The sequence below is a fragment of the Vanacampus margaritifer genome, chromosome 13 (genome assembly GCF_051991255.1).
Source record: "Vanacampus margaritifer isolate UIUO_Vmar chromosome 13, RoL_Vmar_1.0, whole genome shotgun sequence".
NCBI classification, from domain to species: Eukaryota; Metazoa; Chordata; class Actinopteri; order Syngnathiformes; family Syngnathidae; genus Vanacampus; species Vanacampus margaritifer.
Genome location: NC_135444.1, coordinates 17914602 through 17941774, shown reverse-complemented (window position 1 = coordinate 17941774; position 27173 = coordinate 17914602). Strand labels below are relative to the sequence as shown.

At 38.9% G+C, this 27173-nt stretch overlaps 4 protein-coding genes and 1 long non-coding RNA gene across 10 annotated transcripts in view; 3 read left to right on the top strand and 2 right to left on the bottom strand.

Moving 5' to 3' along the window:
- The window catches only part of osbpl1a (oxysterol binding protein-like 1A), a 44901-nt gene extending 37157 nt beyond the window's left edge, over positions 1-7744 (top strand). For all 4 annotated transcript variants that reach the window (XM_077585055.1, XM_077585052.1, XM_077585054.1 and 1 more), the window contains 9 exons: positions 1-8; positions 799-981; positions 1059-1166; positions 1448-1537; positions 4036-4162; positions 5121-5228; positions 5493-5616; positions 5748-5838; positions 7259-7744. The exon at positions 1-8 is cut by the window's left edge and continues 90 nt beyond it. In XM_077585055.1, coding sequence (XP_077441181.1) covers positions 1-8; positions 799-981; positions 1059-1166; positions 1448-1537; positions 4036-4162; positions 5121-5228; positions 5493-5616; positions 5748-5838; positions 7259-7361 — 942 coding nt within the window. In that variant the 3' untranslated portion in view covers positions 7362-7744. The remainder of the gene's footprint in view (positions 9-798; positions 982-1058; positions 1167-1447; positions 1538-4035; positions 4163-5120; positions 5229-5492; positions 5617-5747; positions 5839-7258) is intronic.
- A 2134-nt stretch (positions 7745-9878) lies between these two features.
- Positions 9879-12735, bottom strand: LOC144062889 (uncharacterized). Of its 2 annotated transcripts, XR_013296471.1 has the most exons (6): positions 12612-12735; positions 12407-12518; positions 12033-12086; positions 11804-11959; positions 10549-10721; positions 9879-10316 (listed from the first exon to the last, which is right to left on the bottom strand). It is a non-coding gene; the product is annotated as an uncharacterized LOC144062889 (long non-coding RNA). The 2 variants fall into 2 exon arrangements; XR_013296470.1 differs by having other exon boundaries at positions 12407-12727.
- A 1932-nt stretch (positions 12736-14667) lies between these two features.
- ankrd29 (ankyrin repeat domain 29) lies at positions 14668-19051 on the top strand. Of its 2 annotated transcripts, none has more exons than XR_013296463.1 (10): positions 14668-14830; positions 15018-15128; positions 15628-15726; positions 16040-16138; positions 16233-16331; positions 16641-16739; positions 16812-16910; positions 17286-17449; positions 17530-17628; positions 17705-17751. XR_013296463.1 is itself a non-coding variant. In XM_077584655.1 (10 exons), exons 1-10 carry the CDS (start codon positions 14819-14821, stop codon positions 17825-17827), a joined length of 936 nt encoding a protein of 311 aa, XP_077440781.1. In that variant the 5' UTR covers positions 14668-14818; the 3' UTR covers positions 17828-19051. The 2 variants fall into 2 exon arrangements, 1 of the variants encoding a protein (XP_077440781.1); XM_077584655.1 differs by having other exon boundaries at positions 17286-17381; positions 17705-19051.
- plekhb2 (pleckstrin homology domain containing, family B (evectins) member 2) lies at positions 19049-23219 on the bottom strand. Its single transcript, XM_077584656.1, has 8 exons — positions 22987-23219; positions 22409-22456; positions 22084-22236; positions 21900-22002; positions 20805-20844; positions 20408-20494; positions 20213-20327; positions 19049-20088 (listed from the first exon to the last, which is right to left on the bottom strand). Exons 2-8 carry the CDS (start codon positions 22443-22445, stop codon positions 19952-19954), a joined length of 672 nt encoding a protein of 223 aa, XP_077440782.1. The 5' UTR covers positions 22446-22456; positions 22987-23219; the 3' UTR covers positions 19049-19951.
- Positions 23220-23534: 315 nt separating this feature from the next.
- Positions 23535-27049, top strand: ing5a (inhibitor of growth family, member 5a). Its single transcript, XM_077584821.1, has 8 exons — positions 23535-23627; positions 24257-24328; positions 24421-24587; positions 24847-24958; positions 25036-25135; positions 25322-25457; positions 25704-25765; positions 25827-27049. The coding sequence occupies exons 1-8, from the start codon at positions 23591-23593 to the stop codon at positions 25864-25866; spliced, it is 726 nt and encodes a 241-aa protein (XP_077440947.1). The 5' UTR covers positions 23535-23590; the 3' UTR covers positions 25867-27049.
- Positions 27050-27173: the final 124 nt, after the last annotated feature.

Below are 27173 nucleotides of genomic sequence, written 5' to 3'. Positions count from 1 at the left end.
CTGGTCAGGTGAGTGAAAATCAAGTCCTTTCATCCTAATATTTCCTACTGTTAGAATCTAACGGCAAACCACCAAATAAAATATCACAAAATCTACGTTTCATACATTTAAACCACAAATTTACATTATTATATTAATATTTAGGTATTTTAATATACAATATTTGACTTAAAGTTGTTTGAAAGTTTGTAATCACCATAGCATCTTTGCTAATTCACATTAGCCGGTCTATGGCGTTTCACATTATTTGTTAGCATTAAGCTAGCAGACTTTTGTTATCTGGTTTGTTTGAACATTGTCGTATTTATACACAAATATTTAATTAGCAATTGTTTGAAAGTTTATAATCACCATAGCATCTTTGCTAATTCACGCTAGCCAGTCTACGGCGTTTCACATTGTATGTTAGCATTAAGCTAGCAGACTTTCGCTATCTGGTTTCTATGAGCATTTTGGTATTTTAATATACAATGTTAAACTTACAGTCGCTTGAAAATTTATAATCACCGTAGCATCTTTGCTAATTCACGTTAGCCAGTAGTTTGTATGTTAGCTTTAAGCTAGAGGACTTCTGATATATTTAATTCTCTAAACAAAAAAAAAAAAAAAGCTGCTTGTGCCTCTTATTTTGAAAACTAAGCATTTCTATTCGTCAAAGTGATGTTAATAGGTTAACATGTTTATTAATAAAATCAAGTTTTCATGAATACCAAATCAAAGTCATGTGGAGTCTTTTCATAAGCAGACCTCAAGTCCTAAAATTGGCAACTCAAGTCATGTGACTTGTCATCAATACAGGGAGGAGCTTGATTTCCGGCTCATATCGGAGCAGGTGAGCCATCACCCTCCCGTCAGCGCCTTCCACGCCGAGGGCCTCCGACAGGACTTTGTCTTCCATGGCTCCATCTACCCTAAACTCAAGTTCTGGGGGAAGAGTGTGCAAGCCGAGCCCAAAGGAGTTCTCACGCTGGAGCTGCCTAAGTGAGGACCTCTGAAATATACCACCACGTCCGTTCGCTTTGAAATATGATGCTAAAAGGTTTTGGCGTGGCGTGCAGGCACAACGAAGCATACACGTGGACCAATCCCACGTGCTGCGTGCACAACATCATTGTGGGCCAGCTGTGGATTGAGCAGTATGGAACTGTGGAGGTCATCAACCACAAGTACGAGGATTTCCTCGATTGATAATGAAGACGGGTTTCTCCTTAGTTGGTAGTTCTGACTTACAGATGCTAGTGCTAGTGCTAATGCTAACCGCAACACCAGCACCTCAAGTGAATCAAAGTACAGTACCAGCCACACCTTGGATATGTTTTCATTATTATTATTATTATTATTATTATTATTATTATTATTGTTATTATTATTATTATTATTATTATTATTGTTATTATTGTTATTATGTTCGGTTAGTGCTTTTTGCGCTTTTTTTCTGTTTATGCAGAACTGGTGAAAAATGCTACCTCAACTTCAAGCCATGTGGCCTTTTTGGCAAAGAACTGCACAAAGTTGAAGGGTACATACTGGACAAAAGGTACATACACAAATCAATGTTTAATATTGTGTTGTTTAACTCATTCACTGCCATTGACGGATATAGACGTCCAAAAAAATATTTGAACTATTTCTATTAGTTTAACATTTTTTTCCACTTTTGTTAACAAGAGTATGAAAATCGAGAGAAAAAAATGATTGTACATTTAAAACAGATATAACATTTGTGATTAATCGTGAGTTAACTATTGAAGTCATGTAATGAATTACAATTTTAAAAAATTAATCGCCTGACGCCTCTAATTTTTACTGATCTTTTCTCTCTTTTTTTCCTCCAAAAAGGTTATTTAAAAAAAATGTCTTGGTTTTCGTGTGTGGAAAAAAATGTTAAACTAATAGAAATAGTTCAAATGAATTTTTGACGTTTATAGGCGTCAATGGCAGTGAATTAGTTAATTGCCATCGTATGCATATCTGACAACTTCCATCCTATTATTACTTTTATTCCCCAAAATATACATTTGAAAGTATCCATCTTTTTTTTAATTCAACTGTCAAGCAAACCAGATTCTAAATGAATGTCGAACAGCTTGCTGTTTAATTGCCGCCATTTACAAAATGATCTGAAAAGCATCTTTTTCTTCATCTCTTTAATCACACTTCATCATTCCGTGTGTACTTTCATTATTTCCAAACCCTTGTGCATAGTGGGAAGTACCGTTGTCATCACTCTTGCTTTCGAGTGATTCAGATTAAAGACTTTGCAGCAAGCGCATCATGTGTCCGCCCGGTTCCTATTAAAAGCAAATCAAAATATCCTCATCCTTCATTATATTTCCAAACCAGAATGATATAATATTCTTTAAGTATACTTTACCAAAATTATTTGTATATCAAAACCGGCGGCGTGAAGTGCTTTGGCTGAATTCCATTTACAGAGCATATTATTAATTAAAGATTCCCCCACAATTAATCAATCATTTGACTTGAAATGCAGCTCTCCAACGTCACGAGCTGAATTGAATTCCGCAACAGCAAAAAAGGCAAACAAGTGGGATTAAAGAGGAGCGCGACAAAAACGTGGAGCAGATGGCTCATTGGGGAATGTGAGATAAGATGAGATTTTCGGGGAGGCTTTGCACAGCATTAAAAGCCGGTGACAGTGATACTGCCGCTCAGTGTGTAATTTGCGATATTACTTGGCGAGAGGCGAGGCGTACACACGCCGACACACACGGCCAACAAATGCTGATAAGGGCACGTGTTTTGTGTTGGCTAGTAGTCACCTTCTAGTAGGAAAACAAGCAAAAGTGATGACTTTGTGTGAAAAAAGACAGCAAACTACTCATGCTGCATTTCCCTAAAAAGAAGACAAACTATTGATGTTGCACTTTTTAAAAATGAAGAAAAACTCAAAAGAATCCAACTACTTACTCCAAAAGAAGACAAACTGATGATTTTTGCAATTTAAACTATTTATGTTAGCCAAAAAGAAGATTGCTACTGATGTAACATTTTGATAAAACAGAGGCAAACACTAAGTTTGCACGTTCGTAAAAATAAAAACTGTTGATGCTGGGCTTTCCTAAAAAGAAGACAAACTAGTCTGTTGTACTTTCCTGAATAAAATATAAACTATGGATGTTCCACTTTTCCAAAATGATGTTATGCTTGCTTTCCTAAAGAGAAGACAAACTAATGAATGGTGGTGTACTTTCCTAAAGAGAGAACAGACAACAGATGTTGCCCTTTCCTAAAAAGAAGAAAAGTTATTGATTTTTCATTTTGTTCCCAAAGAAGACAAATGACTGATATTACATTTTCCTAAAAATAAGGGAAAAAAATGTTACACTTTCCTAAAAATAAAGACTCCTATTGATGCTGCATTTCCCTAAAAAGAAAACAAACCATTGATTTTGCACTTTTTTTAAATGAAGAAGAACTATTGCTGTTGCACCTTCCTAAAAAGAGACAAACTATTGGATGTACTTACCCAAAAACAAGAGAAACTACTGAATGTTTAACTTTACTAAAAAGAAGACGAGCAATTTATGTTCCAATTTCCTCAAAATAAGACAGAACGGTTGATGTTGCATAGTTGTAAAAAAGAAAGACAAACAGGTCATGTTATACTTTCTTAAAGAGAAGAGAAACTAAAATGTTGCACTTTCCTAAAATGAAGAAAAACTCTTGATTTTGTTCTTGTAAAGAAGATGAGTGCAATTAAATTTCCAAACTGCAGGAAAGGCAGCCAACAAGGAAAGTAACAAAACTGACCAGCGGATGGCTCATTGAGGAAGGCCAGAACAGCTGGCTTCTATTATTTGTAATTGTTTTTTAACACACTTGACTGTGAGACCACCACTAAATGCACATTTTGCAATATTCCTTGGCGAGAGACACAAATGCTGATAAAGACCGTTGTGTTGTGTTGCCTTGTCACCGCTTGGCAAGAAAACAAGCAAAAGTAATGAATTTGTGTGCGTGTGTGTGTGTTTGTGTGCATGTGCTTTTGTGTTTCTATTTCCAACACAAAAGCAAAAAGAAGCTATGCGCGCTGTATGGCAAGTGGACCGAGTGTTTGTACGTCATCGATCCTGCTGCCCTGGAGGCTCACAGGAAAAGTGACAGCAAAGGAGCAGAAGGCAAAAATGCCAGCAGAAAGGTAACAACCGCACTGCATTACTGGGACTATAACTATCTTAGAAAGCCTTTATTACCTGTTTGCTGTTACATTTGAAAAAAAAAAAATTCCATTCTTATTCAGATTTTTTGGAATGGTAGTGTTGGCAAATAAAACATACAAGAAACAAGTGTAAATGATTGATGCTCTAGCCGTATTGGTGCCCCATAAACAAACACTGTGGAGCGCAACCTCTGGCTAGCAGGCCATCTATTTATGTTGCACTTTCCGAAAAAGAAGACAAATACGCAGTTGTGGTTATGTTTTATTAAAAAAAGAAGACAAACCGATTGATGTTATACTTAGTTAAAAAGAAGACATTTTACTGCTGTTGCACTTTCCTAAAAAGAGGACAAAGTGCTGATTTGCACTTCCCTAAAAAGAAAACTAACTACAGTACTGATATAGTGCTTTCCAAAAGAGAAGACAACCTATCATTGTACCTTTCTGAAAAGAAGAGAAACAATTGATTTGTACTTTCCTAAAGACAAGGCAAACTATTTATGTTGCACTTTCTTAAAAAGAAGACAAACTACTCTGGTTGCCCTTTCCTAAAAAGAAGACAAACTATTGATGTAGTGCGTTCCAGAAGAGAAGACAACTTATTATTCTACATTTCCAAAGAGAAGACAAATTATTGATTTGCATTTTCCTAAAAAGAAGACAGACTACTTTTGGAGGCTACTATTGATGGTGTGCTTTCTTAAAAAGAAGAAAAGCTACTGTAGTTGTGCTTTCCTTACAAGAAAACAAGCAATTAATGTTGCACTTCGCCTAAAAATAAGACAAAATATCGATGTTGCACTTCCCTAAGAAGAAGACAAAGTTGTGCTTTGCTAAGGAAGAGAAAAAATATTGATCTCTAAAATGACCTGAGATAGGGAGTTAAACTCTGCAAAACTTGGATGGAAGTCCTGTAAAAGTTTCACATCATGTCCAGGTTAGCAGTGAGGATGACGCTCCCTCTCAAGCGTCCGACAGCGTGGACGTGATTCCCGGCAGCAAGCTCTTGTGGAGGACCGCCCCCCGGCCGGCCAACTCCGCCCAGGTAGACTTGGAAAACACACTACCACTTAAACCTAAAATTGGTACGCTGATTCCAAAATTGCACTGAGTTTATGGCATGCCAAGATGATTCTCCACAGCTTAACCGCCAGCTAAGCAAAGTTCCCCTGATTAGCTGTAGTAAGACTGTAGTAAGAAGAGCTGATTACGAAAGGACTCATCGATTTCAAACTCAATTTTATTTTATTTTTTTTTTAAAGTTAGTTTTTGTTAAATATACTAACCTTGCTCCCTCACCTGATGGCAGATGTACAGCTTCACGTCCTTCGCCATGCAGCTGAACGAGCTTCACGAGGACATGGAAGGCGTCCTTCCCCGGACGGACTGCAGGATGAGGCCCGACATCCGAGCCATGGAGAACGGCGACATCGGTAACGATTCGTATTGAGCACCGCGTGTGTAGTAAATGAATCATCTTTATTTTTAAGATATTACATGGTGTGAAAAGTTTGCTAGCCACAGTTTTTTTTTAGAATTCATACTCTTGTTATTGTTCCCACAGACTTGGCCAGCGAGGAGAAAAAAAGACTGGAGGAGAAGCAGAGGGCTGCCCGCAAAAAAAGCTCCAAAATGGACGACGAGTGGAAGACAAGGTGAGTCAGTTGAATGAAAACTTCGTCTCTGAATGCTCCACTTAACAAACACTCTCGAATTCAAGTGAAGTCTTTCATTTGGGCCATCAATGGGCACTGGCTGTCTTTGTTAATGACAAGACGGATTCGATGGAGCCCGCGTCCTCATCGTCTGATCGTTGATATTCAGTGTCCACTCTCGTTCGCGTCTGTTTAATGTGCTAAGATGAGCTGCCATTTTGTGTTCATTATTCTCACTGAAAGCATCTTTGGAGGAGTAATTTTTGGCAATGTGCTCGTTCTCTTTCTTCCTCAAGTTGTATGGAAAGGTTAATTAGGCTGTCAGGGTTTAAATATGACGCTTTGTCCCGGAGATTGTTTTCTTAGCTCGCAAAGAAGGACGTAGCTAGCCTTTAGCTACAGAATTAAAGTCACAAAATTAATGTTCAATTGTTTTATATATATATATATATATATATATATATATATATATATATATATATATTTATTTATTTATTTATTTTTTAAAAAGAAGGGAAAAATATATATATATATATATATATATATATATATATATATATATATATATATATATATATATATATATATATATATATATATTTTATTTTTTTTAAAGAAGGGAAAAAAAACTATATATATATATATATATATATATATATATATATATTTTTTTTTTCCTTATTTTTTTTTAAAATCAACTAGTAATTATAGTGTGAAAAACAAAAATTTGAAAGTAAGGCCACCCCCCTAAAAAGCAAAGCATTACTTTTCTATTATACAGAGCTATGGCCTGTATAAATGAAGCTCCTCCCCTTAATTCAAAATTATAATTTTTTTGCTTTTCAGCGCTTGGCCTCGCAAATAGCGAGCGTTGACTGTAAGTCTTTCCTCCAATTTGTTTGTTGCTTCAAACACTTGCGCTAAATGAATGTTTATTTCTCCTTCCTTGTCTGTCTTGTGCTGGCGCACTTGGCCCAAGGTTAGATTTTGACGGCTACGTGCTCGACATGCGCAATAGGATAACACCAAAAATAATTGAAAGAAAAGCCTTTCATATCCTCCGCGCCGAGATATCATCTCGAAATGTGTCCTCCCTCCCTTGTTGAGAGGGGCTCGACGGGGGGGCCGGCGAACGATGCGCTTTTATCGTTCATCTGCTCTACTTTTTATCAAGTCATGCACCTCCTCTCGCCAATAATATTCCTCTGCTTGTGTGCTTTAAATGCAACATTCCAAAAACAAACCGTTCATTCAACTAATCCGAGACGTATTTTTTGCTCACTGAACTGGGGGTTGATGGATCTCGCCAGTAAGTGTGTGCATCACAGCGGGCTGACTATTTGTATATAAGCAATTCAAAAGTTCATTTTTCATTCCATGTCGTTAGTCTTACTACTCGCATACTTGTCTTGGGTGCCAGGTGGTTCCAGCAGGGCCCCAACCCACACACCGGCTCCCAGGACTGGATTTTCACTGGCGGATACTGGAACAGGAAGTATCCTCATCTACCAGACATTTACTAGGATGCTCCGCAAGCAATACGCACACATGAACTGTGGCCTTCAACTGTTTTGACATTCAAGAAGTGTGCGTACAAATGTCGGTTTATCTGAAGGGGTTTGAACAAATGTTCATCATGGTCGACTTTTAGCTTGTGTGCATGTGTGTGTGTGTTGGTTTTAATAGGCTGTTGTCTAAATCTTTTAAAATTCCTGACGTTCTTGTTTGTCAAGTATAAACACGCCGAGCCGTTAGCTTATTTTGCTAAGCTACAAAAAGCACGTTACATTTCCATGTATAGAAAAAAGAGCAATATGATTATGTACTGACACTAATTGATCACTTTATGTATAGCCTACCTGTAAAAATTGAAAGACACCAAATATATGAAATGTATCAAAAGGTCTTGACCACCTCACTTCCTTTTTTGAACTAGCTGTGTTTTTCTTACAAATATTATTTTTCAATTTGGGTAAAATTGGTTTCATTCTAGACTCAATATTTGAAAAGTTTACCCCCACGTGACATCATTTATCAATTTTTGGACAATATGATAAACAGATGGATGGCGCCAGATGAAGGCGTCTTTGAGTTTTGTGTGTTGGCAGAGATGAAGAAACAGGAGTGAAGTTTGATGACTTGCCATAAAACATGAAACTCAAATAACTCTACAAGGTCATTACTAAACCAGCCATCTGGAAAATTCAATCCCTGACTTTCATTCATCAGCATTAAATTTTGTCGGCATGGGGATTGTGAGTGGACCCACAAAATGTCTCAATTAATAACCCATGATGCAGAAGACACAGGATGTCCACCATTTTGGTGTAAAGCAGCCATTTTAGGCTCAATGTATGCATTTCCTGTTGTATGCCATAGCTGCCCAAAAATAATACAGTTGGTAATTACCAAAATAATTTATGTGATATTTTTCTTTATTTAAAAAAAATTCCCATCGCACAGGCTCTTTGGAGTCAGAACGGCGCTGACACTGCCGCCACCATCATTCACAGTGACGCCCACCTGCAAGATCACAAAATCACTCAACTGCCCCCCGACTCCTTCCCTTAATTAAATGGGATGCCGTCCAAGAGGGAAAGGTCACCGTGTTGTTAATTAAGAACACATCGAAGCTGCTTCCGTGGCCCGTCGCGTGGACGAGAAGGCCGGTCAGGTAACGGGGTCGCAGCTCGAAGGTCAACACAAAGTGAGCGCCCACTGCAAAGGGATCATCTAAGAACAAATACCTCTACGTGGTTGTTTGTCAAGTCAATTATGTGGGACGACTTACAGCAAGGGCGGGCAAAAAGTAAAACCCACAGGCCGTCCGAGCAGGGCGACACCCCGCGGTTTGCCCACCGGCTGATCATTCATTCTGAAGTCCCACACACAGCCCGAAATGCTCTTCAAGAGGATTTTTGGCCCCTGTGGGAGGATGAGCCACATGTGATGCGAGCGCATCTGTAAGAATATGAGACAAAGGTTGCCACGGACTTTGGTAGCCTACCCCCCCACCCCCTCGTTGGGGAAATGGCCGTCAGTCACGCGGATGCCATCTACTAGGAGATGGAACATATTCTTCTCCACACTGCACTTCACATGCCAAAAGAAACATCAACAAAGGTGTTATTGGATTAGCTCACAACCATAATATGGTACAAATGATGGAATTTCATATAGTTAGCGCCCAAAATTAGCAAACTAGTAGCTTGCAGCAATGCTATTAACTAAATGAATTTAAAAAAATTATATATATATAATGGCAAATGGCCAAACAAAATAGTGACATTGTGGGCCCAATTTTAACATTTTCACTAAGAGGTGTTCTCACTTTTGTTGCCAGCGGATTACAGTATACCTCAATGGCTGTAGGCTACATAGTAGCAAAATGTCATTTTTTTCCAGTGTTGTTGCATGAAATGTTTTGATTTATTTATTTATTTATTTAAGAAAGACTTAATTTTGACAAGTACTACATTACATTATTTTTATTATTTTTTGTTATTTTCTCAGATTGATACCTGTTTTGCTGGACTATAGTCTACAAAATGCTAAAAAATAATGACACCCAATTTTCTAGCATTCCAGCTATAGATCCCATCCTTAGCGATTGAGTTGCTTGCTGCCATGCTTTTAGATATATACTTTTCATTTGGTTATGAGTTACATTATCTTCATATTCATCCAAGTTTTGTTTAGTGGGCTACAGCTGACAAATGGTAAAATAACTCTGTAATGACGCACAAGCTCAAGCATGCTAGCATGCTAGCTCCAACTCATTGTAACATAGTACATTACAGAACCATATAAGCTACTGTAAAATTATTGAAACGTTTTTTGTTTGTGTTTTTTCAAGATAGTTAATCATGGTTTTAGTAGTCGAAACGTTTTAAGAAGGACGCATCTTACAAAATGCTGAAACTAATGAGGGACAAATGCTATAATTCCTGCTAGTTAGCTGTTAGCTCCCACTATATGGCAACCTTAGTACCTAAAAGATGCTATGCTGCTACTAAATATATTTATTACATAATAACGAGTTTTTAAAACATCTTCATGGCCATCCATAGGTTAGGAATTGTATTTATTTTTTCAGAAATACCTCCCAAAAAGCCAATTATAGTAATTTTAGTAAAAGCTATTTGCAAAGTATGTTGTTTTCTGGGTTTGAGTTTATCAGCCTCCCATCCCCATCTAGTTATGGGTTTTAAAAAATTGTACCACAAACTCATATGTTAGCAGTAGCAATAGCAAACATCTTGAGGTTGTAATTGCTTGAGCAGACTTTGCAGTCCATTTACTCTGTGCCAGTGTCCGTCGTTTGTCTTCAGCTTGTGGTTGATGACTCTGCTCGGCCCAAGTGACATCTTAATCTTGCCGTTTGTCACGTACAGAGCTAGCAGGAGCACCCTGTGCCCTCAACAAAGACGATGACACCCTTGGAGGATTTGGTCTTGACGTCTACGGAGAAGTGAGGCCTGAGTCGATAACAAGATTTGTTAATGTCAGACAGACTATAATGTGGAAAATGAATAAGAGGATATTGTTGGCGCATGTCAAAATGTACTCGGATGTGTCCAAGGAAAATCAACTGTGTGAGGGTCAAGGTGAGCCACCCTGTCAGCAGCCACGTGGCTTAATGATCACGACAGCATGTGGTTCCTGTCCTCGGGAAGGACTGGAGAGGATTACTTTCGAATGTGACATCACCTGTAATTAAGGTCCCGCTGGGGCATCTTGTACCCCAGCCAGCTGTCTCCCTGCGAGAGCTCGTAGCCGCGGCGGGGTTGCTCGCTGCTGTCCACACTCGACCGTCTGGTTGGTCCGCAGTCTGACACCGCACACAAGTGACGAGCATGTAACAGAGTGGAAACTAATTAGCTCTAAAAAAAAATGCGATATACAGGTACTATAAAATCTCAACACACATTTTTTTCATGATATAAAAATGAGAACAAGACAAATCATTTCAAAACGTTGTCTACCATTAGTGTGACATACCATGTAGTCTACATTGTACAACTGAAAAGATTATTTTATTTTTTGTGTCCAAAAATCATATAATCTGTAAGCTTTTTTTAATTATTATGGGGGGGGGGGGGGGGCAATGCTGTAAAATGAGTTTGGAAGAAAAATACTTATTTTTATTTAACACTTTGATATGTGGGCAGACATTCAGCGACAATAAGTCAATTTACATAATGAGTCACATTTAAATGTCAGACTACTGCAATTCAAATTCAGTGCTACTCTTAAAAAAAAAAAGAAAAAAAAAAGGCTGCACCGCTTCTATGCATTAGCACAACTAAACCCAACAATGAGCAAACAAAAATGAAAGGACTTATTTGATTGAGCATCTGGACCTGTCTGTCTGTTTGCGTGGGTGAGTCGGGACGGCATTGACCCAGGATGACATTTTTGCTAACTAGCTTGCAGGAAACTACACATTAAGACCTTTGTTGCTAGTGAGAAATGATCATTTATAATCAAGATTACGCACTTCTTCTTCTGTATTTGAAATGTTTTTGTTGTTTTTTTAATCCGAGTGGGTTATTTTATATTGCAATTACACAATTAGTAATAGTATTGTTTATTCACTATTTTTTGTTTACTTTTTTAAACTATTTTCATTCATCTATTAATTTATTATTATTATTATTCATTAGTATTATGTTGTATTCGTTTTATACGGAGTACATCGTACAGAACCACTTTTTTCCATATTTTTTTTTACGTTATCTCACTCTGAAGCCTGAGTTCAAAGATAAAATCAGTACGCTACCGACCACATTTTTCAATGTATCCTCTTCAAATTCTCAGAAATGATTGTTAAACATCAGCTATAAAAGGATATCTGACCAACATAGCTGAAGCTTAAATGCCCTTATTCTAATTCTTTTAAAATGAGCGTTATTTGCATGTCAACATTGCATGGTCTACTGTATGAGAAAGCAATGAACATCACATTTTTTCGCCATCCTCCTTTAGCCCTCGATAGCCTCTACGCAGACCCGGCGTCTCATTTCCTCCACGAGCCGGCGAGCCTCTTCCATCACGGCCGTCTTTTCTCTTCCTCCCAGCCTGATGGCATCTGCAGCCCGGCTCGGCCGCTTTATTAAATCTGACAAACAACAATAGCACGCGTATACGTGATCCGTCTGTGCCATGATATGATGTCGTACTTAATGACTTACCTCATAATGACCCCAGGACAGACTTAGCACGGCCGAAGGAAAACCTTTTTGGTCCTTTGGTCAGGACCCAGAAGTTGATTGTGGATTCATTTGTAAAAAAAGAATGAATGAACAATTTGTGCATCAGGATCTATTAATTCTGGCTCCTTCTGCACAACTTGGCCACCGGGGGCAGTATAATACAATCACGCAGACTCAAAGAGGAGTTTCACAACTACTCTTAAGTGGCTCAGTAAGCTGCAGTAATATTAACCGCTTTTCCCATAGAATAAATTCTGCCTTCATATGTTAGCTCATCTATAGCATTTGCATTGTCTGCTAGCATTAAGCTAAGTGGGCTTTTCCCCTTCTACTGCGGAGTGCAGGTGGTCTACCTGCTGTGTAAGCTGGACTTAGCTGGTCTCTGATCGCGTTCATGTCTTCTTCCAGCTGCACAGCCTTTAACTCCAGATGTCTCCTTACGACGCTGTAACTTTTCACTACTCTCTGAGGAACAGCAGCAATAAAAAAAAAAAAAAAAAAAAAAAGGAAACCAACGTAGTCTCTGATTTTGCAGGAGTTTCTGGGTCATGCCGGTACCTCGGCGTCATAGAGGATCCCCTGATGGTGGATCAGCATTTGAAACAGGATCCGAGATGTGAGTCAGCCCACGCAGGTCGCCCTCGTGGCCCTCAAGCGGAGAAGCAAAGCTTCAGTGCAGCACTTCAAGGCTGTCACGGGATAACAAGGAGAGGCTTTATTACTACTAAAGTGGTCCATTGGTAAACCTCTTAGTGCTCAGGGTGAGATTGCAAGAAGCTCGCCGTGGAAGTGGTCCTCAAAACTGTTGTTGCCAGTATTTTTAGAATAAGAACAAGTATAGTAAGAATTATGACACGAATATCTTAAAGAATAATAATAGTTTGGACAGTTATTTCAATTATAATGATCAATTACTTATTTAAAAATTATAATTCATTTTAAAATGGTTACAGTAATAAAGTTATATTAATATTCCTAAGTAAAGTCATATAATTTATTTTGTTTTCAATCAAATGAGTAAATAATCATCCTTTTTTTTATATAATAAAAAAAAGATTTTTACATAATTATTTCAAAAAGGAGCTGCTAAATGAAATAAATAACCATCTGCAATTTGTGTTTTATTATTTTCTGTGGTAGACCTAGTACTACTAGTATGCATGATTTTTTTATTTCTATAAAAATGGATGGATGAATGTATAAATAGATTGATTGATTGATTGATTGATTGATTGATTGATTGATTGATTGATTGATTGATTGATTGATTGACTGATTGATTGATTGACTGATTTATTTGTTTACAGTAAACAGCTACTCCAAACTAATGTGTCTAATAATAAAAAACGTGTAGTCTTTTATAATAGCTTTATGTGGTGAAGTGGAATCTTTGACTCATCTTGGATCTAGGATTAAGATGGAGAATATATGAAGAAACTTCAGGACAAAGCTTTCTTTTATTAGGTTGCAGCGACATGGCACGCATCGGGGTAGGACTAGATACATTTTTAACGTCTTCCTGCTAAATTATTTTCTTTCTTCCTATTCTTGTTTTTTCTTTTTTTACTTCAACTTAGATTTTATACTGATAATGTGTTTTATGTTTTTCTATATTTAAATGTTCAATAAACCAACCAAGCCAAAACATTGACCTCGGCAAGGACTCGCTCCACTGCCAGTAGAAGCTTGAGCCGCACTTCTGCAAAAAACACACACACACACGCCAAGTTTGATTGTGGGTCAATAAACACAAGTAAACACTCTAACGCGGCTTGACCCAACTCCGATGAATCACTGCACAGTAATCAGAGCGCAAGGTGATCCATTGCACCTGTACGCGCTCTTCAAGTGTTGTCAGGCTCAGTGGCCACTCTTATTTGTGCGCGTGAGAAGAAGTGCGCTCAGAGAGAAATGCCACCGTGTAATATGAAGTGTGTGCACTTTAAAATGGAGCTTTTGAGAAACTTGTCATAAAAAGCCTCGTTTTTCAATTTCCAGTTCGTTTTTTTTTTACTTCCAATATAGTATTTTCCCTTAAAATTACATGAAACTAATGGCAATTTAAATACTGGTCACGAGTAGTGATTCCTTGACATAAGGCTTCCCTAACTCATAGTTTACAAAATAAAAATAAACACACAATGTAAGCCCCTCCCACACACTTGAAAAAAAAATTGTTACACTTTTAAAAAACATTGTAACATATTTAAACACACACAAAAATACAACCATAAACTGAATGGATTACACAGTACTGTCCGCAATTTTGAGTCTGTGTATCTGCGTGTTCCTTTAAAAGGTAGCCTCTGGTGGGGTGTGAGTGAGCTGTGGCCAACAGCAGCCCCCGTGTGAGTGTGTTCATTGTGTTGTGTTGTAAATAAATAAATAAATAAATGGTTGTTAAGACTGGGGCTCTTCTTTCTCACCTGTGAGGGCATTTACACAAAGTCAGCACACTAAGGGGAAAAAAACAAAAATCTAAGCTAATAATAGCATCAATATAGCACCGTGTATCCCCTAAATATAATAGCACTTCTTTGCGTGTGCATTTTTTACGTCTCTGTTTTGCGTGTGTCAGCAGCGCCCCCCAGTGGCTGAGAAGGTGTAGCTCCGTATGTGTGCGTGTGTGCAGCACTGCGGATGAAAACCTTGTTTACTCCTTGGCATGCTAGCTGCCGCATGCTTGCTGTGGTTGTGCGGAAGCCAACACTTCCCTGCTCAGAATGAACCAGAGGGAAGGAACATGACAGCGTGAAAATTGCAGGATGTCTTTCAAGGTAAAAAAGAAAAGAAAAAAGTGCATTATATGCTGCCTCTCACATGTTCTCCTCCGTCATGGGCAATGTGATTGGCTGCTCGGCATGTGATGATGCAAACCATATGTGCATGCTTCCTTCAGATCTAAACAGGCTCTCCGCTCATCTCATACAAATTGTGTTTTGTCTCTTTGTGTGTGTCCTCCAGAAGGACACGCCGCTGGCCAATGCCGTGTTCTGGGCGGCCCACAAGGGGAACGTGGCTCTCCTCCAGCTGCTGCTCAACAGTGGACGAGTGGATGCAGACTGCAGAGACAAAGTACGAGCTCTAATCATGCAAAAACAGACCCTGGGAAGGTTTCGGAAATGTACATAAATGTGCCTGGTGGGGTATAATGGTTTGTCCCACAGGTTCTGCTTTTGTCTCTTTCACTATACATACCTTTTGACACTGTAAAAAGTAGCCTAATAGGTTTTAGGTTTTAGGTGAACTAATGAATACACACACACACACACACACACTCGCACAACCGCACGCAAACACGCACATACACATCCTCACCCACGTACACGCACACAAAAAAAAAGAGAGACCAATGATGATGACATGTCAAATCGGTAAAATTACCGAATGAACAATACTGAGCTCTCCAGAAAAAGAAAAAAAAAAGAAGTAAAAAGTAGCCTACACAAAGAGTCCAATAAACAGCCACACCGAGTACATTTTTATATACTGTAGTAAATTTAGACTGCTTCTGCACCCCGTATTTGTGGCAGTGCATTTTTCAAATAGTAAATATGTCTTTTATACGCTTCAGTGTGGAACAACAGCGCTGATGGTGGCGTCCTACGGCGGCCACAAAGAGTGCGTCAAAGAGCTCATCATGCAAGGAGCCGACATCAACTACCAGAGAGAGGTATTATGGGAAAGCATAGAGTCTAGATAGATATACATATTGGCCACAACTTTAGGTACACCTGCGTAGGTTTAAAGTTACGTTGAGTTGAAGAAGACACAAATTGTGCAACGTTTCCACAAAATCCTCAAAATAGCCCAAGGATTTAAAATGATTCAATCAAATGATTAAATTAAATTAAAATTACACTTGCTGTGTTGGTAGGTACACCATGAACTGGATTATTTGTATACAAGCAAAAAAGTCAATTTCCTGTATTAGTTCTACCTTCATATATATTTTTAATATTTATTGTTTTTATGGTTCTCTGCAGACAGGTTCTACCGCTCTGTTCTTCGCTTCCCAGCAAGGCCACAACGACATCGTCAAGCTCCTCTTTGAATTCGGTGCCTCCACGGAATTCCACACCCAGGTGTACTTCTGCAAATAATTGTTAGAATAACATGTTTACTCTTATGTCCTGCCATTTTCTTTTTTTGCGTGTGTGACATTTTGTCTCGTGGCAGGAAGGAGGCACTGCTCTCACCGCCGCCTCCCAGCACGGACACACCAACGTGGCGGAGACGCTGCTGAAAAATGGCGCCAACGTCCACGACCACCTGAACGTGAGTAGTTACCGTCATGTCTCCGGAATTTTATTCCCCTTATAACGGTGATTCCCAGTCTTTACTGAACTGAGGTCAGTTTGTGCATCATGATTTGTCCACCAGAGGGCAACATAATACAGACATATACAAATATAATACACAAAGAAGAGTTTCACAACTAAGTGACTCAGTAAGTTGTAGGAGTTGTTTATCGCAGAGGATAAACAATATTAGCCTGTGATTAGTATTATATTGTCTGTCAAAATGTGCTCATATAGCAGTTGCTTAGTTCCAATTTTCAATTCCTGTGTTGTTTCTTTGTTACAGGATGGCGCCACGCCTCTTTTCCTCGCCGCTCAGGGCGGTCACGTGACTGTCATCCGTCAGCTGCTGGCATCGGGCGCCAAAGTGAACCAACCTAGAGAGGTACAACGCATCATTTGTCTCGCTACTCTTTTACTCTTTTCTTGAGTTGAATGAGGAACAACTCTCTTGCAGGATGGCACTGCCCCCTTGTGGATGGCAGCTCAGATGGGGCACGGCGAAGCGGTCCGAGTGCTCCTCTTGCGCGGTGCAGATCGAGACGCCTACAGAGAAGTATATTTATAAGTATTTTTTTTGGGGTGAACAGCAACATGAATAGTTAGAAAAAAATTATGCCACAAAAAAAATACATGGATTGTCAATTATTATGATAAATTCTTCTTCTTAAGTTATTTATTATATGATGTATAAATATGATATATTTTGGAATCCATTTTGTGCCTGAAAATATCGCATAACTTTCAAACTGAGCATGCACGATGTAATTTAAACCAATCAGGAGCTGCCTTTCAGCATTAGCTTAGCAACAAGAAGATTACGTTTAGATGTCAAAGGTGGTGCGACTTCCGATCAGTTTGTGTCGGAGGGTGACGTGTAATAAATATATGCGGCCTTTTTTCAATCTTCATTTGCTTTCTGTGTCACAAGGATGGCTCCACGGCGTTATTTAAAGCGGCTATGAAGGGCCACAGTAGCGTCATCGAGGAGCTCCTCAAGTTTTCTCCTTCACTCGGCCTCCTCAAGGTAGACACCAAAATATACCCATGTACGTATCACGGGCCGTCTTTCGGTGAAGGGGAACAAATGTAAATGTAGGTCAACACTTGCGATAGTGAATTGCTATCAGGCTCACCGCTGATAAAAACATTCCTTCGCCACGTGTCGTCCACAGAACGGCTCCACGGCCCTCCACGCCGCCGTCGCAGGCGGGAGCGTCCACAGCGTTCAGCTTCTCCTGGGAGCGAACGCCGACCCCGCGCTCGCCAACAAGGTCAAGAGATGAAAAGTGCCAAAGACAGGAAGTGTCGTTGACTTCACTTCCTCTTCTTCTCTCCCGTGTGTTATAGAACGACCAACTCCCGGCTGACCTCGCCAAGAGCCAACGCATCTTGGGGGTTCTGCGTCCCAAAGTCTTGAACGTGACGGCAGATGACAATCGCTGTTCCTGTCTCCGCGTCTGCCTGCACTGAAATCAGAACATTATACAGTGGTGCCTTGAGATATGAATGACATAAGTAACGGATTGTCAAGATAGAAGCCGTCCTTCAGCCGATTTTTTTTTAATTAGTAAAGACTCTTTCAAAAAGAGGCTTCAAGCAGTTGTTTTCCTCTTTCACTTGAATTTTACTGTCTAACTAAACATAAAATGGAGAATAACACACTGTGCTAGCTTAATGCTAATGCTAACATAGGCAATGATTAGCATCCATATAGCCGTGCAGCAGATGTTTGAACACAAAAGCTGTTCAGTAATATATGTAGGCAAACAATATAACTATATATATACTAATATAACAATAGATACTGTATTATTTTTCCTCTGCAAAGAACGACAATATGAATTCCACTGAATTATGTCAATGTTTATGTTTTTTTTTAATATATATATAAATTATAATAATATAGAGAGTGCTCTTTAAATAAAAAAAAAACACACACATGGCCTTTTTTTTTTGCACTGGAAGACATTTTATGTCACTTCCATTCATTTCATTTGAGTTACCAGCGTGGTCAAGGAACAAATCAAACTTATATCTCAAGGCACCACTATGTAGATGTGTGATGTTGTGACTAAATGTTTAATTTTATTAAATAGCACATATAACACGCAACCAAAACTGTGAATCATTGCCACCATTATTTGTCATAACAGTTATATATTTTCCACTCGTTTCCTTCTCTTTTCATTAAAGTGTGGCTTTGATGATGTGAGCCATGCGCATGTTATTAGACATAAATAATTAAGTTTAGATTCAAAATAAATGAACAACCTTGTCTTCCTTTAATGAGCTTTATTTTACTGATTAGGACCGCAAGGTTAGTGCCAAATGTGTACAGTTAAAGATGTCAAGATGTTATAAAAGCAAAATAAAAGAACTGTATGCAGTACATGTTTTGATACATATTTATTTATTCATTCATTCATTTTCCACTGCGTACCACAAAAAGTCCTGCAATATTTGTTGCATTAATTTAGCCGCTTTTATCCTAATACAGGTTTATTATAATGTATTTATTTCAGTTTATTCATGTTTCATTGATTTCAGCTTTTTTTCCGTTTCCAGTTATTGCTCCTTTGTGCCCCTCGGTTGCGTGTTCCCGACAGTAAAAACAATAAATTGACAATAAATATTCTCTAGTTTTGCACAATATGTTCTGTGAACAAAAGTCTGAAATAAACAAGTCATTCATGATATTGTGAATACATTTAATTGTTAAAATACATCTCTTGGATAAACAGTCATACATTGAGCGGGAATATTCACAATTTAGTACATTTAGCTTGACATCACTTGTAAATATTAACATCCTTCAGTTAGTGCTATTAACATAATATATTTCTACTGAGAATGAATTAAGAGTCAGCCTCGGACCGATTTGAAATGATGTGCTTTGTATACGGCGTAACAAAAGTGAACAGAAATGTAACTGGATCTCCAGACAAACAAACACAAATGGCTCAAAACACTTACTGAAATGAAAACATACCATACAGCAGCTGCCAGTATGGGGGAAAAAAAAACAAAAAAAAAAACAACAACAAAAAAACATTTGATGTCCCTTTTCACTCCGCGCCCCGAACAGCCTGTGAAAAGTGAAGACAACTCAAAATATGTGAGGAAATTAGGATGTCATCGAACATCCCGCGGGACAACTTTTCTTTCTTTGGATAAAAGCCAAATGGGAGAGTAGCTGGTGCACCTGAAGGATTACATGAATTTGAGCTTATTGACAAGGAGAGCTAACTTCTGTCATATATCCGTATTCCAAATCAAACTGTCTAAAACCAAACAAAAACAAAACAGCATCAATACAGTAAACAAAACACAATAAACACAAAAACATGATATGGCTTTTTAAGATCAAAAGTACAGTGTGTGCGTGTTAAAACAAGAAGTTTTTTTTTTCCTTTAAGAGTTAAGCTGTATCATGTCAAACATCACTCACACGAGGCTTTAGAGGACGTTCAGAAGTTAACTGAATATTTTAGGCCTGTCAAAAACACTTCATATGCGGAGAGGAAGCAGATTGCTGCGGAGTGGAGAGGAATATATTTGCTCTCGTAGGCGAACGCCGATGCATGAACGAACTCCTTAGAAGACGGAGAAGAGCGAGCCCAGCGCCAGACCCGTCGCCGCTCCCGCCAGCATGCCCATGGCCACGTCCCCGCCGTTGTCGCGCTGGTGCTCCTGGATCACCACGTGGTTGACGCCGGGCGCGGCGTAACCGCCTACCAGGTAAGAAAACAACAACCGGCGATCACACAATATTTCCAGTATTTATTGCCAATGTTGTTATTTTCCTATACCTGAAAGTAGTACATCCCAAGTATTCATTACTAAAAAGTATATTACCTTGGTACTGATAAGGGTAGGCAACGGCGTAGGGCTGCCCGTCGGCGGCGTACACGATCTGCGTGGCTTGTGGGGAAGCTGCCACGTAATCTCCATACTGGCCCTGAGTGTAGTACTGAAGTGAAAATATCATGAGAGTTCTCCGAAGCCCAAGTGCATCATGAAATCATGTCAAGACTTAAATTGTATCCTCACCTGGGGTGGGGGTGCGTATTCCGAGTATGGTGGTGGAGCGGAGGCCATCACCTCTGGCGTGAAGTTCATCTGAGGGGCTGTGACCATCTAAAGATTGAAAAAAAAAAAAAAAAGCAGGAATGTCAAATGTGGATAAATGCTGTCTTGTACAATTCGGTTCATCTTGATTGGTGGGTTTCAAAAATATTTAATTCTATTTGGGAAGATATTTTAAGGCTCAATCAATCCATTTATATTTTTTTGGTGTGTGAAACTATCCTCAGTTAGTCACTGAAAAAACCCATTCATGGATTCAATATAATATTCTTTGTTTCTCAGGACACAAGCTTGCTTCTTGTTGCCGGGCAACAATTTGGAAGTGAAGAGAGCTCTCGAGCTTCATTGAGCAGACTCTCACCGTGTTAATTCTGGCATCCTGCAGTGCCATAGTCCATGCCCTGGAATGAAGAACAGAGGACATTTTGAAACCAGGGATATTCTTATACTTAATACATAACACATATACAGTACAGGGGTGTATCGAATTCACACGCAGAAACAGTGTAACTGCCTCGGGTTCTAACCATGTTTGCTCTGTAAACAAACAATGCGCTTCAGTCTCTGGCAAGTGGACGTCAAAATCATTTGAAATGGAATCACATGACCACAAATGTCTGTGCGTAAACAAAAAAAAAAAGTGCATAGTGTGCATAACATAATAACTCATACTGGTGAAACTGTTACCATTTCTCTTTTCACTGCACTTTCCGAAAAAGAAGACAAACTATTTATGTTGTACTTAGCTGAAAAAGAAAGTCATGTTTATGTTATGCTTTCCTATAACAAAGACAAACTGTTGATTTTTCACTTTCCTAAAAACAAGACAAATGTCAATGTTGTATTTTCCCCCAAAAAGAAAAGGTTTGTTTCCTAAAAAGAAGACAAACAGTTGAGATTGCACTTTCCGAAAAAAAATGACCATTTTGATATTGTACTTTCTTAAAAAAAAAAAAGACAACTGTTCCTGTTGCATTTTTACAGTATAAAAAAAACACGAAAACTACTCAGGATACACGTTTGAAAGAGAAGACACTTTTAATGTTGTGCTTTTCTGAAAATAAAAACAAACTATGGATGTTGCACTCTGCTAAAAATAAAGATAAATTATTCATGTTGCACTTTCCAAAAAAGAAGACAAACTACTGATTGTTCACTTCTCTACAAAAAATATGCTCAGCTGTTATATATTATTAGATATAATTATTTTATAATCTTATTATACACAGTGAGTTTATTTGACAATTGTTCATTTATTGGATAGTTTATTGCTAGTGGTTTTATTTTAAATGTGTTCTTGTTTACACAAAGGAAATCCACATTTCGCATTTTGTTCCCTCACTGTCCCAATATGAACAGATCTGTCCCCTTAAATTCCAAAGTACAAGTAGCTTTTGAACACGCCTTCAAAGTACACCAAAAAAAAGAACAATAGGATGACTTAAAAGGGACTTACAGGGCATCGTCTGCGCTGTCTGCACACAGGCTGATAACTCTTCCGTCCCTACACACGATCTGCAGCAAAGCGTCGCGCATCTTCCCATCTGGAGGGTTCAACTCTGTGGCCCAGACAGAGAAAAAGACGTCACAAACAAAATGCATCATCACTCGTGACATCCACAATTTCAATAAAAGTCCACCTTGACACGCGGCCGAACCGCGGATGTTGATGCAATCCACCCTCATGTGGATGTCGTCTTCCATGTCCTGTCGCTGCTGGTCGTTGTAGAAGACCAGGCGGCCATCGGACCATAAGTCGAACCAGTTCTTCTTCCAGCGCCGCAGTATGGTACCTGTCGATGAAATCAGACCGTTGGAGGGAAGTACAAAATACTTTGTTGCAATAGATTTTTGAAGTAGCTGTGCTTTACTTGAAGATTTATTTTTCTGATGGCTTTTTACACATCAGTCATCAAGCAATATAAAGTGACCAGTAGGGCCGTTGTAAGTAATGATGTTCCTTACTTTGCCTGTGGAGCCAGCCACTCTTCACCATAGCCATTTTAGAAACACCTAAACAAACCACACACACAGTTAGTCAGTGCAGAGAAATTGTTCAATTTCATTTCATTGGTATCTCCTTTAAATATTATATATTTGGTTGTCTATATCTATTCTCTTCCACTAGATGGCAATTAACCTGTGTACAAATGATCCACTTTTCGTTTTTTGTTTGGTGGCGTTCCATGACAGTTTTTCTAATGTAAAATAGTGTGTTTTCGAAAGGTTGGGAAACACTAACATTCAGTCAGTGTGGACGTGATGGCGGGTGTGGTGTGTCCAAACAAACCTTGTGACCGCTGCAGCCTTTCCACTACATGTCCTCATTCTGATTTGTTGAGCTACTTGTCATAAATTCACAAGTACAAACGCTAATACTATATGGTTGTTTTAAGCAGAATATGAGTACGAACTGCCCCGATCGACATTTTGACGACGCCAGCATGTCTTAGCTCAAGTTTATTTGACCATACCTGCAATTTAGCGTTCAAAACATCAGAATGTGTCCGCGTCAGTATTTCTTCAGAAAAGGTCGCACTTGCCTGGTTTGTTGTCGCTGTGGAAATGTTATGATGGCTTCAAATTGAAAACCAAAAGCGGAAGTGAAATGTTTTCTTGAAAAATCAAAGATAAACTCTTGACGAAAACCCTGAACCAAGTTATTTAAAAAATGTTGCTTTGATCCTTCCAGCGAGGATTTCAAAGAGTCGGTTGACCGAGTATGCTGGCTAATTACGAGGCAAAAATTTCCAACAGGAAGTACAGTATTTATTTTTGATGACGTAAGCGATCAGCTGACAGTTTGGGAAAGTGCTAGCAAAAAAGAGGATGGGCTCGTTTTATTTACTTATATCCTACAGTAGTCACGTGAAAGATCATTGTTCAAATACGGTGGTGATAATAGTCTTCTTGGTGTAATATAAAAACGGTATATAAATATTATGGTGTACGGCTTACTCGCCACTACACATGTTAAGAACGAACGTGTAAAATAGTACTTTTACTACAATACCGTTCCTTTCCGCTCGCCACCCACCGGCGGTCGATCTTGTGTTACAAAACCAACCCTACTCGGCTACTACTGTCCACAGTTTGGCTGCGCTAACAATGTGACGTCACATGCAGTAGCTTCACAACTAATCCGAAATGGCGACGGCAATATATTTGGAACATTATCTAGACAGTGAGTATCCGACCGGACTAATGTTACCCACTATAAAACAAACACTTTGATAATTTTACGCTTATTTAAAGCTAATGCAAGGACTTGTTCTGGTTCGGGGCTGCAAAGTGACAGCAAGTTCCTGTCAACCCGTGAGCTAGTTTAGCATTTAGCATCATCGCCTAGCGCCACTCTTAAGTTAATATCGTGCAAATTAAATTAGCTACGGCGTCGCAAAAATCATCACTGACGCGTTTAAATTGCCCGTTTAGGCAAGTGGCTCGTATAAAGTGTGGTAATTGTTGAATCACGTATAATACAGAGACACCATGCTTTTGCAACCTGTTGGTTCTGTCAGCCGCCTTTTTTTCTGTAACCATTTACGCGCCAGACAGAGCTATAAAGACTATATGTAAACTAATGTACTATTAAAGATGTTTTTTATTTATTTACAATCTAATGCCATGTAACTAAATACAGAAATATTCGAAATAGCTGTCAATATTATGCATTCCAGCTGTGTTGTTAAATAAATACTATTACCATGAAGAAATTTGTGTTATAGGATTTGTTTATATCAAATTGTGTGTCATTGACATGTACAGTATTAAAAGAACTGATGTAAATGTTAATCTGTCATTTGCTTTTAGGTATTGAAAACCTTCCATGTGAGCTGCAGAGAAACTTCACACTGATGCGAGACCTGGACAACAGGACTGAAGGTGATAATGTCAAAATCATGCATGTTGTCAGTGTGCCCGTTTTTTTTTTTTTTTTACATGATGAAAAATATCCAAACGTGGTGTCCTCACAGAAAAGAAGGTAGAGATCGACAAGCTGGCTGAGGAGTATGTAGCCAAGGTGAAAAATCTGGCGTCAGAGCAACGGGTTGAGCACCTACAGAAGATCCAGAGCGCCTACAGCAAGTGCAAAGAGTTCAGTGATGACAAAGTGCAGCTCGCCATGCAGACCTACGAGATGGTTGGTCCCAAACACGTCAGAATTATTATGAAGGCGTGCTTTTTTGTTGTTGTTGTTTTTTTACGGAGTACAGTGGACTCTAAACATGTAAACAACCCAAGCCAAAGCAGGCGCTGAAGCCTGATTAAATGTTTCATTTCTTATTATTTAACTTTTATGTGCAATACATTTTAATCAGTAATTACAGGTGTATCATATTCTGGGGGAAAGTTTGAGAACCACTGACTCGAAATCCTTGTATCCTCTTTTGTTGACACAGGTGGACAAACACATACGGCGGCTGGACGCCGACCTGGCGCGATTTGAGAACGAGCTGAAGGAGAAACTGGAAGTGAGCGGCTACGAAAGCGCAGATGGACGAGCGTTGAAAAGTCAGTATAGTTGTGGAGGGGCCTCCATTTTGGACAGCATCACACATTATCATGATGTTTTGTTTTTGCGCCGACAGAAACGGAGTCTCGAGGCCTTCGAGAAAAGCGCGGCTCTCGGGGGCGAGGAAGGAAAGGTTCTGATGAGGATTCTCCCAAAAAGAAAAAGATGAAAAACAGGTCTCAATACATTTTTGCATAAAGTGCAAATGAAAATATCTATCATAACAAAATTTGACATATATAGTAGACTCGTTTTTAATTGGCTGTTTAGCTACACATATTCAAAAATACATGCAGAAAAATCTCACCCAAATGTCACCTGCGAAACTTTTGTTCCGATCACACAAAATGTGGGACTTGCAGCCCGGACTTGAGCGACGCCCTCCTGCCAATGCAGCCATCGGACGTGCTGGACATGCCGGTGGACCCCAACGAGCCCACCTACTGTCTGTGTCACCAGGTGTCGTACGGAGAGATGATCGGCTGCGACAATCCCGACGTAAGCTCTCGCGTAACGATATGCTTATGTCTAATACGCTACTCATAAAAAAAAAAAGTTTGGGGTATTCAGCGTTTGGATGATTGAACAGTTGGATATATACATTCAAAAGTTTAAATTCAGCAGTAAACGTCTTGCATTTTAGGTTGGTAAAATTTCACCTGGAATCCTGACTATCCCGAACTTTTGTGAGTAGTGTCTAATATATCTACTGTAATACGTCAAACTCTTGTCGCTTGTCGCCAGTGTCCCATCGAGTGGTTTCACTTCGCCTGCGTCGACCTCGCCACAAAGCCCAAAGGAAAATGGTGAGCAAGCGGTAATGGGAATCACCTCATTTGATACTCAAAGCATTGGTTTCTCTCTCAGGTTTTGTCCGCGGTGCACTCAAGACAAGAAGAAAAAATAAGAAGAAATACATTTATTATATTGCGGTAGTGAAATAGAGTCATTATATACAGAAATATATATTTTAGCTTCTATTTGTACAAGCTCGCTTAAAAAAAGATCTAATGTGGATTTTTAGAGTGTAGCTATTATGGGTGTAACGGTACAAGTAATGTTACAGTTTAAATGTGTCCGTTTGGGGAGGATTGTTTTCTTTTTAGGAAAGTGCAGCATCAACCGTTTATCTTCATTTTGGGGAATTACAACATGTTGGTCATCTTTTTAGGAAAGTATTAAATTAATAGTTTTGTCTTCTTTTTGGGAAATTGCAACATGAGCATGTTTTTTCTTTTTAGTTATTTTGGGGGAAGTTAAAAAACAATAGTCTTTTTGGTAAGGTCTGACATCGTTTGTCTTTGTACGATGTGCAACATCACTAATTTGTCTTCTTTTTAGAAAAGTGCAGCATCAATAATTTGTCTTGTTGCATCAGTAATTAGTTTTCTTTTTAGTCAAATTAAATTAAACATGCTACGGTATTCACATTGTATGATGGCACAGTTTGATGTACTGTTCTGTCAAAAGCATATCGCTGGCCAGAAGCTGAGCTGCACTGTATTTGTTTACACAGTTGAATAGCGCACGAAGGACTCACGCTTCTGGAATCTACCGAAAACAATCTTGAATGATCTGTACTCAAACCCGAATACATATCCCGTTACACCCATAATAGCTCCATTTGAGCTCTATCACGCCGAGTAGCTTTCAAATTCACTTGCCATTTGTGCACACTGGTAATGTTTCATAACACAGGCCTCGTAAAGCCAGCATTTTCCCACCTTCGGGGTAGTCTCACAGGAGTGAAGTATTCAATTTAAGTCCCCGACTCACCCTGGTGTAGTGAAAGCAATTGCGGCTCAATCATTGGATGGTCTACTTCGCTTGTAACATACTTTTGGATACTTGAAAGTTCAATTTATGAGAGTTATTTTTATAAAAGCCTGCTGAGAAATTAACCTTTTTTTTTTTTTTTTAAACGTCCTGAGATTTGTGGCGTGAGCTGAAAAGAGTGTCAGAAATTTCATTGACCTACTACCTCCAGCGCGGATCTGCTCAAACCAAACCCGTAAAACATGACGATCCTTGTCTGATTTTTTTTTTTTTACACAAAATTAAGAAATGAATAAAAATGTGACCTTGTTGAATGTATTGTGGTACTGGTGGTCAGTGGTATTAAAAGCACTTTTAACAAAGTTCCCCTTTTAGTGTTTTGACACTGCAAAGTTTATATTATTAAAGCTCATTTCCAACTTCAGACTATATGGAAAA